At 35.9% G+C, this 14639-nt stretch overlaps 1 protein-coding gene across 3 annotated transcripts in view; it reads left to right on the top strand.

The window, feature by feature from the left end:
* The window catches only part of CCDC91 (coiled-coil domain containing 91), a 117290-nt gene that overhangs the window by 78811 nt on the left and 23840 nt on the right, over positions 1-14639 (top strand). For all 3 annotated transcript variants that reach the window (XM_017730536.1, XM_008630810.2, XM_017730537.1), the window contains 2 exons: positions 1094-1270; positions 13546-13659. In XM_017730536.1, coding sequence (XP_017586025.1) covers positions 1094-1270; positions 13546-13659 — 291 coding nt within the window. The remainder of the gene's footprint in view (positions 1-1093; positions 1271-13545; positions 13660-14639) is intronic.

Below are 14639 nucleotides of genomic sequence, written 5' to 3'. Positions count from 1 at the left end.
TGTTAAACTAGAATTCATTTCTAATATTGATGAAAAATCCAGTACAAAAGTTCAATTGCATGTAAGGATCTGGTTTTTATTTTCTGCTTGGTATTTTTGTGTAGTATATGAACACTGGCTGAGCACGTCACTGAGTAACAGTCAGTAGTACAACAAACAGTTCTTACATGGTTGATATCTACAGGAAAATGTGTGTATAATAAAACATCCTATTTTAATTATTATATTTTTAAAATATCTAAGTAGAAAATCAAGTCCCAGTGAATTGCAAGAAACAGCTTTAGTTAGAAGTGTAGGTGTCTGATGAATACAGATTTTTTTGCTTTTTATGACTTGACCAGTTCCTTATTACCTCCAAAGGGCATAGGAATAACCTATAAGCTTATTAAAACTGAGAGGTTTCTGAATAAGGTTTGTCAGCCCATGTTTGCTTATTTTGAACTTCAGTTTGCCATTATTTATTTGTAGATATTATGCAGTGGTTGTCTTGCTGATAAATATATTTGTGTGGCTATGCATGTGTGGAACTGTTGGCTTTAAATTCTCTGTGATTTCAGATAATGGTTTAATATAATGATTGGGGGAAAAAATAAAACAGTACTTCTTGTAGCATGGCCTAAGGAGCTTTGGGAGGGAAGACACATTTGTTTTAACTATATATTGGCGAATTTTCTGTAGAAAATGCTCAGAGTGTTTTTGTACTTCAGATATTTGCAGATAAGAGCAGGAATATCTCTTACACGGGAATATCAAGGGAGGCCCATGATGTGCCTACTCCTGCATGGGTTTTGCTGTAGTTTATTTTTTGTGTTAAGCAAACTAGTTATGAATTCCTGTGTTTTCAGTAGGTGGGAATTTAAGATCCTTACCTGTAACTTCCTTTTCCTTTCTGTAACTACACAAGTCATTGCCCAGAGGTAATACCTGCTGGTAGCACCTTAAGATAAATTGAACCTCATAGTTCAGAAGTGAAAATATTCATACCCCATATCTTGTCAGCTTGTAGACCTCATTAGAAGAAGGTGATATTATATAAGTTAGTCAATCAAGTTGGGTGTGCTGCTCATCTAATTGTGCCTGATCTGTTTCAAAGGCTGAGAAAGAAGTAGTGCAGGAAGCTGTTCTGAAAGCAGTGGAGGAGGAAAGGAGAAATATGGAGAAGATTCATGCAGAAGAAAGAAAACTGTGGGAAGCAGAATGTGATAGTCATAAAGAGAAGATTGCTCAGGCTGTTTCAGAAGCCATGCAAGAGCAAAGAAAGCAGAATCAGGTTCGTGTGTTCTACCCTCCCATGCACCTGCTTTGTATAGTTTTGGTTTTTCTTTTGAATGTCTTCAGTTGTTGTGGTAGATTTTCCTGTGACATGTGTCACTCAGTTGATATTTACAATGCACAGCAAGCTGTTTATCTTCACCTAGACTGTGTGTATGGGGAGAGGCTGGCACATACACAACAAAATTCCTGTGACCTTCACAGGTACATACATAGAAATGATATAAATCATGCCTGGTTTTGTCCTCTGACTTCAAAAGGAGCCCAGGACAAGCAGCTCAGAGAGTGGCATTTGTGCTGTAAGCAGTTTAGATGACTTCCATACCTGTGGAAGACTAAAGATGTTACATTTGTTCCTTATAGAACAGGTACACAATAAAGAGCGGGTTATAAAAACTGGAAACTTCAATCAGTAATGAACCAGAAATGTTTCTAGAGTTAATCATTAGAGAGTTGCTTCTGTTATAATAATTGTTTGTCACTTAAATGGAGAGGGACATTCCCAACAGTGCTTTTAGCAATTCTAGGAATGACAAATTAAATATGTTATAATAGCAGTTAAATTACTCTTCCAAAAGTTGAATTTTGTCATCTATGATGCTTGGAAGAACAACCTGTGAATTCACTGATTTCTTGGTGACATATTCAAATATTATTGTCTTCAGAATTTTAAGGAGCATATATTTCATTGGTGTGTTGGAATTTGATATTGCTGTATTTTTTTATGTGCTGCATAAGAAAAAAAGAAAACTAAAACTTGAGAATTTGAAGTAAAATAGAAGTCCTCTTTGGAAACAGACACCATTTCCCTTTCCAGTGTTAAACAAAATTAATAACCTCATATACCTAATCAGCTGTAAAAAAAAGTTTTCATGCTGTGCCATTATCATACTCTGTGTTGCTGACATTCCTAATGTAAATAGAGTGATTTAATTTTTTATATCTTCTTTGCTTCTCTTAAATGTAAAGGTATCAAATGGTGAAACGTCAGTTTTCAAGATTTTCAGTGAGTCTTCAGGAACTCAAACTCTTCTTCAGAACAGAAAGATAAACATCTGAGTTCAAAGCTAAATTCAAGCTGAGAAAAGCTGCTCAGGCTTTAGTTAGATACAAATCATTCAGACTGTCCAGAATGAGAACTGGTACCAGTGGTGTAGAGAATCGCTTCATTGCAGGGAGAGTGATGAAGTATTTGTTTACTGCTGTAAATTTTATAGCTTGTGGAACATGAAGAGCTTAATAGGAGGAGGACTATGGTAATGAAGTTTGAGAAGGGTTTTGATGAATCCTAAAGATTTTTGATGAAGGAGTCCCATGGCTGGGTGCTGGAGTTCAGCCAGGGTATTTATGGATTTGGGGAGCACTGGGTGTCCCAGGGCTGGGAGAGACATGGACTAAGCTGGGATAGTGACTTGCAGCGGGTTTGCCTTCACTGTGCAGGGTACTGCAGGCTCTCTAGTAGTTGATGTTGCCTTTGAAGTTGTCACAAGACAGGATGACATTAGAAGTAGTTTAATACTGATGGCTGTATTCTTTGATAAAGCCTTAAGTACACTGCCATGTCAGTGCTTCCCTGAGGAAGCAATTCAGGCCTCCCCAAGGGACAGGTTTTTCTACTCAAGCTGCTTTTTGATCAAGTAGTTCCTAGTGATGTCCTTGTTGTGATGGTGAGCAGCACTGAGGTGTTGGAGACTCTTGTGATTAATTCTGCTGTAAATATCTTGCACTTTATGTAGTCCTTTAGTAGTGTCATTAATTAATTCCTTTTCTTTTAATGCCAAACAACTCTGACAGCTTTTGTTGTAACAGGAATAATTTCTCTTATTCAGTTATGATGTGATTATTTCTCCTTCATGTTGATGCCTTTTCCTGATCTTAAAATCAAGAGTCAAGCACGGTTAGAAGGGAAGAAGGGATTTTACCTTGGTATTTATTTTAAGGATCCTTAGGTGCACACGTCCAGGTCAAATGCACCTCCATGCACACTGCAATGCCCCCCCACAAGATCTGGTACAACATTATAGGTCTTACTAATTAGCATATCTATCAAAGATTCCCCAATGAGAGGCTTGAATGAGCCCCCATCCCCAAGGAGCCTTCCCCTGGATGGTTCTATCTTGGTTTACAGAATGTGTTCTGGAGAGGACCTTGGGGTCTGGGGCACACTGATCCCTAGCTACGAAGCTTCTAAAATGTTTAGTCTCCTAGCTGAACAAACAAGTCCAAGAATGTAGGCAAAAAGCACTAAGAATACAGAAGTTGTAAAAAGGTATAACAGGGGTATAAAAGAAAAGGCAAAAAGTCATCATGGCATCAATGTCAGGTTCATTTTTCAAATACCTAATCCATTTTTAATTAAGGAAAAATGCAGATTTTTTCTTCAGATTTCCAAAATTCTATCACATATATGTATGGTATATATGAAGTTAGAGTCTTTAATCTCTAATTAATCTGCCATCTCCCCTCCCTGGGGAGGATGGACTTTCATGGAGCAATTGGTTTCTTGGAGAAATTTTCCCTTTTTCCTATGCCAAGAACTGGCATATCTCCTTTAGGCCATTGCAATTATAAGCATACACCAACTACTAAAATTTTCTGTCAACTAAAGAAGTCCTGCAGAGCTGATGTGCCAAATGATAACTTCTAAGTGGTGTCAGATACAACTTTGGTTTAACAATGAAAAACACTTGGGCCTACAAGGACTTTGTGTGTGGGCATTAATTTTTTCTGTGTAGAGCCTTCCACACAGAGCTGTTTCTTAATTATGTTTTATTTTCTGTAAGATTTGTCTGACAAGAGCTATAACTGCACTCTTGACTGTTGCAGTAATTGTTTAGACAACATATCAAGTCAGCTCTGCAATGGCCAAAAGTCAAACAGAGAGCCTAACATTTTAGACAATGAAAAATCCTAGAATAAAATTTTATTTTGCTGTAAATTATTTCAAAAAGATTTGCATTACTGATTTGAACTAAAACAAAGAAATTAAGCATATTATTAAAGAGAAGGAGTTTTCCTTCACTAATACTTCACTAAGTCTGCAAAATGGGAAGATCACAAGGGCTTAGTGTAGTCTTCTGCAAATAGGTGAGGCAGAATGGCTTACAGTCAAAGTGCCCACAGTTAACCCTGGGAATAATTAATGGAAAAAATCAAAACCATTGAAAATTTCATTATTTTCTTTGAGATGCAAACCCACAGAGAAAAAGGCATTTTCATGTGCATGGGGTAAGAGTTGATAAAAGACATATTTTTAAAACTGTAGCACAACTGTGCATCTGTAAAATATTTAAATCATGAAAATGAGGGAAAATAAATTTCTGTTTCACAGTGGAATGAATTTTTTGGCTTCTCCTTTACCTTCTAGACCAGAAAAACATGATTAGGAAGTCTGATTCGTAGGTTTAAAAGAGTAATTTGCCATCCATTAATTTTCTTTATTAAAATAAAATATATTGGTTTTTTTCACCAGTTTTTAAACACATGCACTAGAAGTTATATGGCTATATATGAGAAAGCAAATGGAAAAAAACCATTAAAATATGGTCATTAACATTTCATTGGTCAGACAATTTTAGCAGAAGAACAACAAAGGTTTGAAGATCACACTTGTGCTGAATCAGGTGGTGAAATTTCCCTTCATCACCTAAATAATTTGTTTAAGAGAAGAAAAGATGAGTGTTTCATTTCCAGGGATGATACAGGTATTGTTTTAGACTTTTTTGGTGCTGTTGTTGCAGAGCGGCCAGGAAGGAGACCCATAGGGGATGCAAATCTGGAAGGTTTATGCAGATGCCTTCTATGTGTTAGATATTCATGAGTGACAAGACTTTGTCCTCAAAACAAATGTTTGTCCTCAGTCAAGTAGTTGTCAAGTCTGCAGATAAGGAAATGCTACTTCCATTTGAGATTCATGGTACTAATTTAACATTGCCAGAGAAAAATCTGGAGACTTAAGGACAGTTTAATAAATAAATCATGATTAATATCAAATATTTTGTTACCAAATACGACACAGCAGAGTAAAGATAAACTTACAGTGAAAGTGGGAACTAAGACATAGTGAGTTAAGATTTCAGCTTGATGGAGCAACCTTGATGTGTACCCCCTTCTTCGTTTTCTTTAAGAAATTAAAGGATTACAGTAACATGAATATTGCAATTTTTTTTTTTAATGAAAGCTTTTCATGAAAGCTTTGACTGTTCAGTGACTTGGGGTCTTTACTTAGAGACATGATATTTGTACTTAAAATAAAGGTACTATTTTTTGAAGCCTTATTACTCTGAAGCGTAAATGGGATATTTTACATCACCAGGGAAATGGTAACATTTTTTTAGAGCACTCTCTTGAGGCTGTGAGGTATTAGAAGTCCAGATTACTTTCGTTTTGGTTGAGACTGGCAGCATCTTCGGATTTTATAACTGTGTTATTCAGGTGCTTCATGCTTTTATTAGAGTTTTTTGTTGTTTTTTTGTTTTGTTTTGTTTTTAATTTAGAAGAGCATTCTCAGTTTGGGGGAAGAGCAGGCTTGCCTTTTAAATCAGGAAAAACAAGCTCTCCTTGAATAAAACGAGTAGTCTTTTGATTAAAGATTATGCTCATTTGCACAGGAACCTCGTGATCCTTTCCAACACATTGAAAAGTCATCATAGATTAGGAACTCATCTATTCATCAGACTAGACGTAGCCTGGCATGTCTCCAGTATTTTCTTTTCCATTTTTCATACATTGTCTGGCATTTTTTACAGTGGCATCTTCCCTGCAAGGAGTTTAATGTCTGGTAGTTGTCAGTGTTGAGAGGAATACCTGGTGAAATTCTTCCAGTAGATTTTTTTTTCTAGGACACTTATTTGAATAAAAAGTGGATATCCTCTAGATAAGGAGAAAGTATATCAGGTGCTTCAGCTGAGGCAGAAGCTTTTTACCCCAGAATTCAAAATTGCATTGAAGATCCTGGGGTACAGCTCTAAACTGAAAAAACAATGGACAATTCTCTCTATCGTCATCTTCTTAATGTTTGTTTGTTTTTACTCATTGAAAAAACTGAAATCCAAAAATTCTTTGGGTATATAGGATGATGATATCCATACAATTTTGAATAAAGTCTGCTGTATTAAATTCGTAATGAGGGGGCAATGCAGATCAGCTCCCATAGCTGTAATGCAGAGCTCTCTGCATGGCAGTTGTTACCATTTTACAGAGCCAAATACTCAGCTACATAAAGGAGCTGAAATCCATGGTGGTGTGGGAGAGAATTAGCAAAAGATACTGAAGAGAATTTACGCACCACTATTTTTGTTTTAAAATAAATTCATTAAAAGTAAAATGAAAGCTGGCAGCTGCAGGGTGAGCCCTGGAAATTTAAGTCCATCTCATAACTTGAAATAAATAATTCTGCTAAGGCATTTGAAGCAAAGAATCACTTTTGTCATTTCCTGAAGGCTTAAATTTAAAATACTGTATATAATGTAGTGTAGTTTACCCTAATTCTCCAGGGGAAAAGAGACTGCCTTCATCACTGCCATAATCCACACAGATCCATTAGAGACTCAAGTGTTCTGAAGGCTGCGAATATTTAGGAAAGAAATAAAAAAAAGAACCTTTAATTTATTAAAAGAACTAACATAAACTCTGCTTCCTCTTGGACATGAGCAAAAGCACTAAGGCAAAATTATCTTACCAATGGGAAAGTATTTCAGGAAAACTGAGGCTGTGGTGTCTCATTCAGCCAAGCCACAACTGAGATATACTGAGATATACAAAGAAAAAATATTTTTGCAAGAAAAGTGAACTAAAAGGCTTATGGGAAAAAAAAAAAGTGAACTTTCCAGTGGTCTTTGCTGAGTAAATCTTTAAGAATTAAAGATGATTGAGTATGTTCACACTTCTGAAAATTCATGTGGTGGTGTTCTTTGCAGAACAATAAATTTGTAATTTATGGTCTTAGAAAACATTAATATAATTTTACTGGCAAGCATCTAGGTAGTTGAAAAATAATTTATTCTTTAGACTGTGTTTAATGACTTTCCATGGATTTATAAATACCAGCATATGCCATTGCTTAGAAGGTAAAAGAAAAATGTCGAGTGAATGGCTCCTTACCTGCTACATTATCAAAACTTTTTTGGTTTTCATGCTCATCTACTTGAGGGAGTGCTTCTGTTGGTAGTTTGGCGAGCCTGAGTGAATTTGGTACTGAAATTCTCAAGGATTTCCACACCCAGCCATGTGTAAGGGAATCAAAGATATGTAAATGAAAACATGAAGCCATTGCCTTTATAACTGAGGAAATATCTTTTGTTTCTTTTCTACAAGTCCTAAACTTAGCTGTTGAATTTTTGTTGAAAATTACTGTTTGTCTAAATATTTTTCCCCACTACCCTGCATTTGAAAAGGTTGTAAGGACTAAGAAGGAAAAAAGGTTTTCTAAAAAGTTATTTCCCACTCTGGCTTTCAGTCAGATATATTAGCTATTAAATGGCCCTTTCGTAGCCCTATAATCTGTAAAAAACAACTTCACTTTCTCTCATGCATCCAATGAGTAGGTATGGAAGGAATTTTTTGGTGGATAGTATAAAGGGAAAAAAGGAAATATATGGGGATTATACATTTGTCTTGTCTTTTCATTGTCCAATAAATTTGTTCTGTGCAAGATTGCCTCTTGTTTCATATCAGATTTGGAAGCCTAACTCACTTTTTCCTCCATGGCCCCTTCGTGAGCTGTTTCTGTATACACTGAAAACCCTGATAATCTCTGTGATGTCACTTTATGAATGCATTGCTGTCACTCAGAGGTTTCTTAGTCTTTCTTTTTTTCCTTTCCCACTTCCCAAATACTTTCTGCACCTTCAAGAATGTTGCTTGTTACTCCGGGCTGTATCATGGTTTTGTTTCAGATCTAATTGTAAATATAGTTTTTGTTTACAGGATGCATTTGGCATCATATCTGTAGGAGAAAAAATATCGTATCTAACAACATAGGTACAATCTTAAAGCAAGATCCCACTTTTCCTTTATTTTAATTAATGCTTTTTTTTTCTTCTCCTTTGAAAATAGCCATAATTACTGTTGTAACTTTCCAACCCTTTACTCCATCACTCTTTCTCTGTTAAATAGGCTATAAACTGCTTTTTGCCTCTGTTTCAGGGTTTGCTGTTGTCTCTTTTTCATCATTAATCACTCTATTTATAGTATTTCTTACCAGAAAGTCAACTTTTACCTAGATTGGCATTGCTTGCCCTTCTTCTATGATGTTTTTTTTACTTGGGAGGATTTTAACATGACACAGTATTAATTTAATTTCCTTAAAATTTAATTTCTTTATCCTCAAAGCTCTTTGTGTCTATGATATACAGAGCTTTGAGGGCATTTCCAGTTAAGGAAATACAAACTATTATGTTTATCAGTCTCTCTTTGTCCATTTGTTACTTTTTCTTTTTTCACAAGGGTTTCAGAGTGCTGTGGAGGAGTCAGAGTTTGAAATACTCCATTTATTCTGTTTCTGAAATATTCAGCAAAATGGCGTATTTGTTAATGTAATTTCAGAAATAACTTTAATTTTAGACTGTAGGATTTTGATTGGGTGGGATGGTCCTGATCTTTGGAAGAAGAAATGGTTTTTCAGTAACAGGCTTGGACTGTTGTAACATTGCTCTTTATGTTCAATATCTTACGGATTCATACAAGAAGTTGTTGGGTTTTTTCCTCTATATTCCGATTCCTACCTAAATAGTCTATTGATCATATGGTATCTCACAATGTGCTGAAGAACTTGCTCTTCAAAGGACCTCTTCTCCTATTTCTGTTGCCTTTATTGTTCAACTTGCAGTGGGAGTGTGTGCTTACATTTCTCTCAAGAAGGTAGCAAACCATTATTTTCAGTTTTACTCTATTCTTGTTTTCCCACTGTCTTGCAGAAACATTACTGTGGCCAGTGTTTATGGAGACACATAAAAAGAAAAGGTTGTGTAATATTGAATGTGAGAGGAAGGACACAGCTCAGTAGCGCCGAGTGGAAAGAGATCCCTGCCACTAGATGAGTTTATTTTTAATATGCTTTCAGAGTCTGGAAAAGGAATAGTTCACTGCATACAGACTTCAACCATGTCTGACTTCAGAAGTAGATTGTAGTAGTTTATAACCACAGACATTATAATTTGAGGGTTACTATTTTCTGAAAAACCACTAACATTGCAGTCTGTGGTTGGATTTCCTAGATAAAGTTTAGTACTGCCACCTGATCCTTGTGTGGAAACAAAAGAATTTTCCTATAAAATTGCAAAGCAACATATGGCTTGCTTTATTTTTCAAATACTGTCTGGAGTTCTCTGGTGTATTGAGTACACTGCTTTTTCTTTCTGTCTTCCTACAGATTCATATGTTGTGATTGTGTGGTTGTCATTTCCAATACATGGTTGACTGTGATTTGTCAATTGAGTATTTGAATAACTGTATTTTATTTTTGATTAGGTATTCTTATCTTCTAACTGGTGTCATGTCAAGCACATGTATAGACAGTCATGTAAAGAAGCCAACTTTGTGATTATAATTTGGTACTCCAGCCACTGATCAAATATGTAAAAAAAAATAAAGGTGCCATTTTGTGGAGTGTCCTTCCTCAGCTTCTTACAGGAAACTGGGTTTTCCCATTGTCTTGATTCTATTAAAATAGCACTAAGAGGCTCAAATAACATTCTCCCTTTGTAGTTAAAGATGCAATAAGGGCCAATTTTTACCTTTGCAACCAAAATCTAAGTTAGGATAAAATCCAAAGGTAGATATAGCTTAAGAGGAAAGAGCAAAGAGATGAAGGAAAAGTAAATACATGCCAAGAAAATGTACCTGCAGCTAAGGCTTTGTTCAACAGTAATAGGTAATGTCTGAATTTAAATACCTTTATATTAGTTGATAATTTACTCTAATGACAGAAATAGAGCAAAGACAGACAGTGACTGAGAACTTAGAGGAGAGCACTTAGTGGAAGGTTGTATAAAGGAAGTGAGGACTCTTGTCACAGAGGGAAAAACTAGTATCATTGATTAAGATCAAAAGTACATGACTGAGTTGACTAACGAAATACTGTGCACTGTTTGCTCTTTGAAGACTTCTGAGAACTGAATGAAAGGGATAAAAGAGTTTTCTTTCCATTCATTGATGTCACAGCAAAGGTGTCTTTTGCTAGTCTTGAGTGTCGTCGTTTCACAGGACTCTGTTTGCCCATTTTGAGCTGCAGGTACGGGACAGTGCAAACCAAATCAGCCAGTTCAGGAGCCTTGTCAGGGCTTGTAGGGCCTGCTTCTTAAGACATATCCTGGGAAGAAGGCTGTGTTTTATGGAACTGTTTCATTTCTCCTGAATCTAGTGAGCAGGATAACATTTAAACTCAGATGAGAAACAGGCATTCAGATCTCCGAGAAATGGATCCATGTGATTCATCCTAGGGTATGGTTGGTGAATAATCACAAAAAACCCCAACAAATCAAAAGTGTTGTGGACAACTGCCAGCAGTCTGGTAAATCCAAATGTTGGGATGAAGCCCACTAAAGTAGGAGTCTTTTTCTGCAGTCACATGAGATTGTCCAGTCTGATGGCTACAGGATCTGTCTGGTGACAGTAACAGTTGAGATGATTTTCAGATGGTGACTGGTGGTGATCAGTGTCTGAAACAGAAATGTTTATATATTGGGAAGATATATCAGTACTTAATTTGGTTAACTGGAATGTGGTAGATGAATCACAGAATCACTTATGTTGGAAAAGACCCTTGAGTCCCTCTGTTAACCTCACACTGCCAAGGCCACCACTAAGCCATGTCCCCAAGTGCCACACCTACACATCTTTTAAATACCTCCAGGGATGGTGATTAACCACGTCCCTGGGGACTTGTGCCAATACCAGTGGAAATGAAAAAGAATTCTTTCCAATTTTATTTTTTCTGTTTTGATGTCAGTGTAATAAACTGGTGTTCCATAAAGATACTGCTAGTGGTTTCTGTTTCCTTGCATTTTATTAATAGACTTGGAGAATTTAATTGTGTTTTTATTTGGACTTTATAGTCCAGATATTTATTCAGACTATGTAGTGTTTCAAGTATCGTATCAAGGGTACTTAACATGCTTTAATTGATTGTAAGTATTTTCTGAGTGTAAAATTTTCTACATATTAAGATATAGCAGCTTATCAGTTCTGTAATTTGCTTTGAAGAATTTAATGGGATAGAGTATGGAATTTTTTCCATTCAAACACAGGACAGTATTTTGGGACCTTTTGACAAATTAAACTGGCATGAGAATATAATTACAAGAACAGCATATTTCTGTAATATGTAATTTTCTGCTACTTTTTCTGTTAGTCTTGCCAGAGTTCTGTAGTGAAAGAGACCTTTTTCTCAGGATTTTTCTTTGGTAACTGAATTAAAATAGAAAAAAATCATAATCACTTTTCACAACTATGATTTTCATATGTACTGCTTTCCAGAACAGTGGGGACTACATAGTTACACGTTTTAAATTTGGGATTTTAGACTTTTTCTGCTATAAAAATAGCAAAAGTGTAGTTTTGCAGAAACTATTCCGTTTTGGCTGAAATAGAGCAAACAACTAAAGGTAAGAAATAGAGCTTTCTTTTTCAGTTGAATAACCTCCACTGAAGGGAATTTTTTTCAAAAAAAAAAAAGGAGTTTGATCCAATTCAGTGGATTCTTCATTTTCTACACTAATAGCATATTGTAAAATGCCACTCTTAAATATACAGATGAATTACACAACTTCATAAATATCTTGTACTTCCAAAACCTTAGAATTCCACCTGTCCTCTGGCCAACCTTCCCCACTCCCACAAACCCAAGTTGTAAATACGTATCATAAAATGTCTGTATTGCTCTGCAGTCAAGCAAACCTGTAAACAAATCTGTGGGTAACAGTGTTATGTCTAACCAGTGAAGACTAATAAGGAATCCATTTATATTAACCTTTGATTTTCTAAAAGTCTTGATTTAAAAAAAACCCCATAAATCACGTATGTGAATAAATATGTTCGAAGTCATGTTGTGTTCCTTTTTGAACCACTGGGGTTTTTTCCATTATTTCCTGCTTAATTCTTCAGGCACACCACTAGTGTTTCTGTTTCTTCCAAATTGGAATGTCTAGAACAAAGTTATAGGAATTGCCAATTTCTGCCTGATTTCTCAGACACTCTCCATCTTCCTCTTGATCTATCCAACAAATCATTTAATATCATGTGATTACTCTTACTGGATGTTCTTTTCCTTTCTGAAAATGTTACATTTTCAGGATTTATCGGAATCTGAGGCTTGTCATTTTGTTCTCCTGAATCTTGGAAGTGGAACACTTGGATTAGTAATGTCATTACTTATTCCATGAGTGGCTTTGGGAAACTGGGACTTCAGTTTTGGGACAGTGACTTTAGGCCAGCAATTTGTTTCCTTAGCCAAATACTGGAGGTGATAGAGATGTTTTAAGAAGTGGTTCCTAGCCTTCTCCACTGTAATACATTTGATGTAGGGTAATGCTAATTTGGATGGGTGGATGGATGAGTATTTTTTGCTGCTTTTTACTGCTGTGTACAGAATGTCCCTGACAATTCCCAAACTTTGGAAGCAAATTATAAAATTTGACAAGTTTTTATATAAGTTTGCGAAAAGCTTTGATAATTTGTATCACAGTATAGAAGCAGACTTTGGTGGTGTGGGAATGGGTCAGAACTGCATCAGGGGAGGTTTAGACTGGACATTGTGAAGCTCTTCTTTACAAGAGGGTGGTCAGACACTGAGAGAGAAAGGTGGTCAATACCCTAAGACTGGTGGTGTTTCAGAGGCTTTTGGAGAATCCATTAAAAATGTGCTTTAATTCTTGAGCAGCCCTGAAGGGCTCAGGCAGCTGGAGCAGATGATCTTGCAGGTCTCTTCCAACTGAAGTGGTCTGGCCTGGTAACAGCAATGGGTACATCCCTGCCATCCCTGCTCCTGGTGGAAAGTAAAACCTGCATTGCTTTTTTGTTTTCTGCTCTCAGGGAACATTGTATTCTATTAACACAGCTTTAAAGGGATTATTTCTCTCTCTTTTTCTCTCTTATTTTGCCATTTAGTGCTGAATTTATAGCTTTTTAATAAAGATACTGCATATATTTAGGATAACTATTATTGAGAGAAGAGCATAGAGGCAATAAAAATTTAGCAGGAGGAAAAGGGATGATCTTTAGCACATTTGTGAAGTATTTTTTTCATATACACTTACATGCTTTTCTTTTGAAAAGGAAATTGTCAAGGAAGCATTAATGGAGGAGCAGAAACGAAGTGAAAAGGCAATCGAAGAAGCAGTAAAAAGGACAAGAGAAGAAATGATGGAGTATATTAAAGAGCAGAAGAGGGTGAGTTACCATTGGATAATGGGTTTCAACATGAAGTGAGAAACTGGCAAAATTTATTAAACCTCAAACCTGTCTTAAAATGCACAGGAGAACAGCATCAGGAGTTAGGTCTTCAGATCTTTCACTCATTTATTCAAACAATTTGTTATTATGATATATTCCTTCATATGTATTTATAGACTTTTAAGTACATCACAAGCTGAAAAAGAGAAATTAATAGTTCAGTTAAAATTTATAGCATTTCTTATTACATAAAGTAACATAAAGGTGGGGCATAAATGCAGTCTGTCAAATTTAAGTTGTGATCTGAGTTCAGATCATAGAAAGCATTTCAGTATAAATAACAGGTGCTATTTTGTGTTCACAAATGAACTTTATTGTGCAGTTCGTATGCACACAAAGGTCATTATTTTTTTCCTCTCAACCCATATTATGCGAGAACCTGAAAATGTACTGGTATTCTATTAAGCATGATTTATAGTCAGTGCATTGGTCTTGTTATGAAATGTTGCAATGTTCTGAAAGTTGTTTTCAGTTGTTCTGTTAATGCTATATCCTGGCAGTTTAATGCTTGTGTATAAAGAGTAAAATGTAGCTCAAGGGACTTTGATTCGCTTTCAGTAGGAGGAGAAAAAAATAACACACTTCTCCCCTTTGAAGCTCTTTATAAAAACATAAACAAAAAATAATTTTTAAAAACCTCTTTCATATGGCAGTAGCAGCCCGAGATCAAATTTCAGGACTCTCAATAAACAAAATCACTCAGCTTGAATCTAATGGGTAATGTTGTCCTGAGAAGGAAATAGAAATAATGAGCTTGGCCTCTGCCTCTATATTCCCTGCTTTTATGGGTTAAATAATAGTATGGGAAATAGGATTTGCCTTGAGAAGTTTCACTCTGCTACTTGTTAAGATTGCAGTTGGGTGAGCTCCTTCCATTATTCTGTGTCTGGAGAAATTTCCTTTCCGCAGGATTTTTT

Source organism: Corvus brachyrhynchos, unplaced genomic scaffold (genome assembly GCF_000691975.1).
Source record: "Corvus brachyrhynchos isolate BGI_N302 unplaced genomic scaffold, ASM69197v1 scaffold523, whole genome shotgun sequence".
In the NCBI taxonomy this organism is placed as follows: Eukaryota; Metazoa; Chordata; class Aves; order Passeriformes; family Corvidae; genus Corvus; species Corvus brachyrhynchos.
Note: the sequence above shows the minus strand (reverse complement) of the source record. Positions and strands in the feature narration are given on the sequence as shown.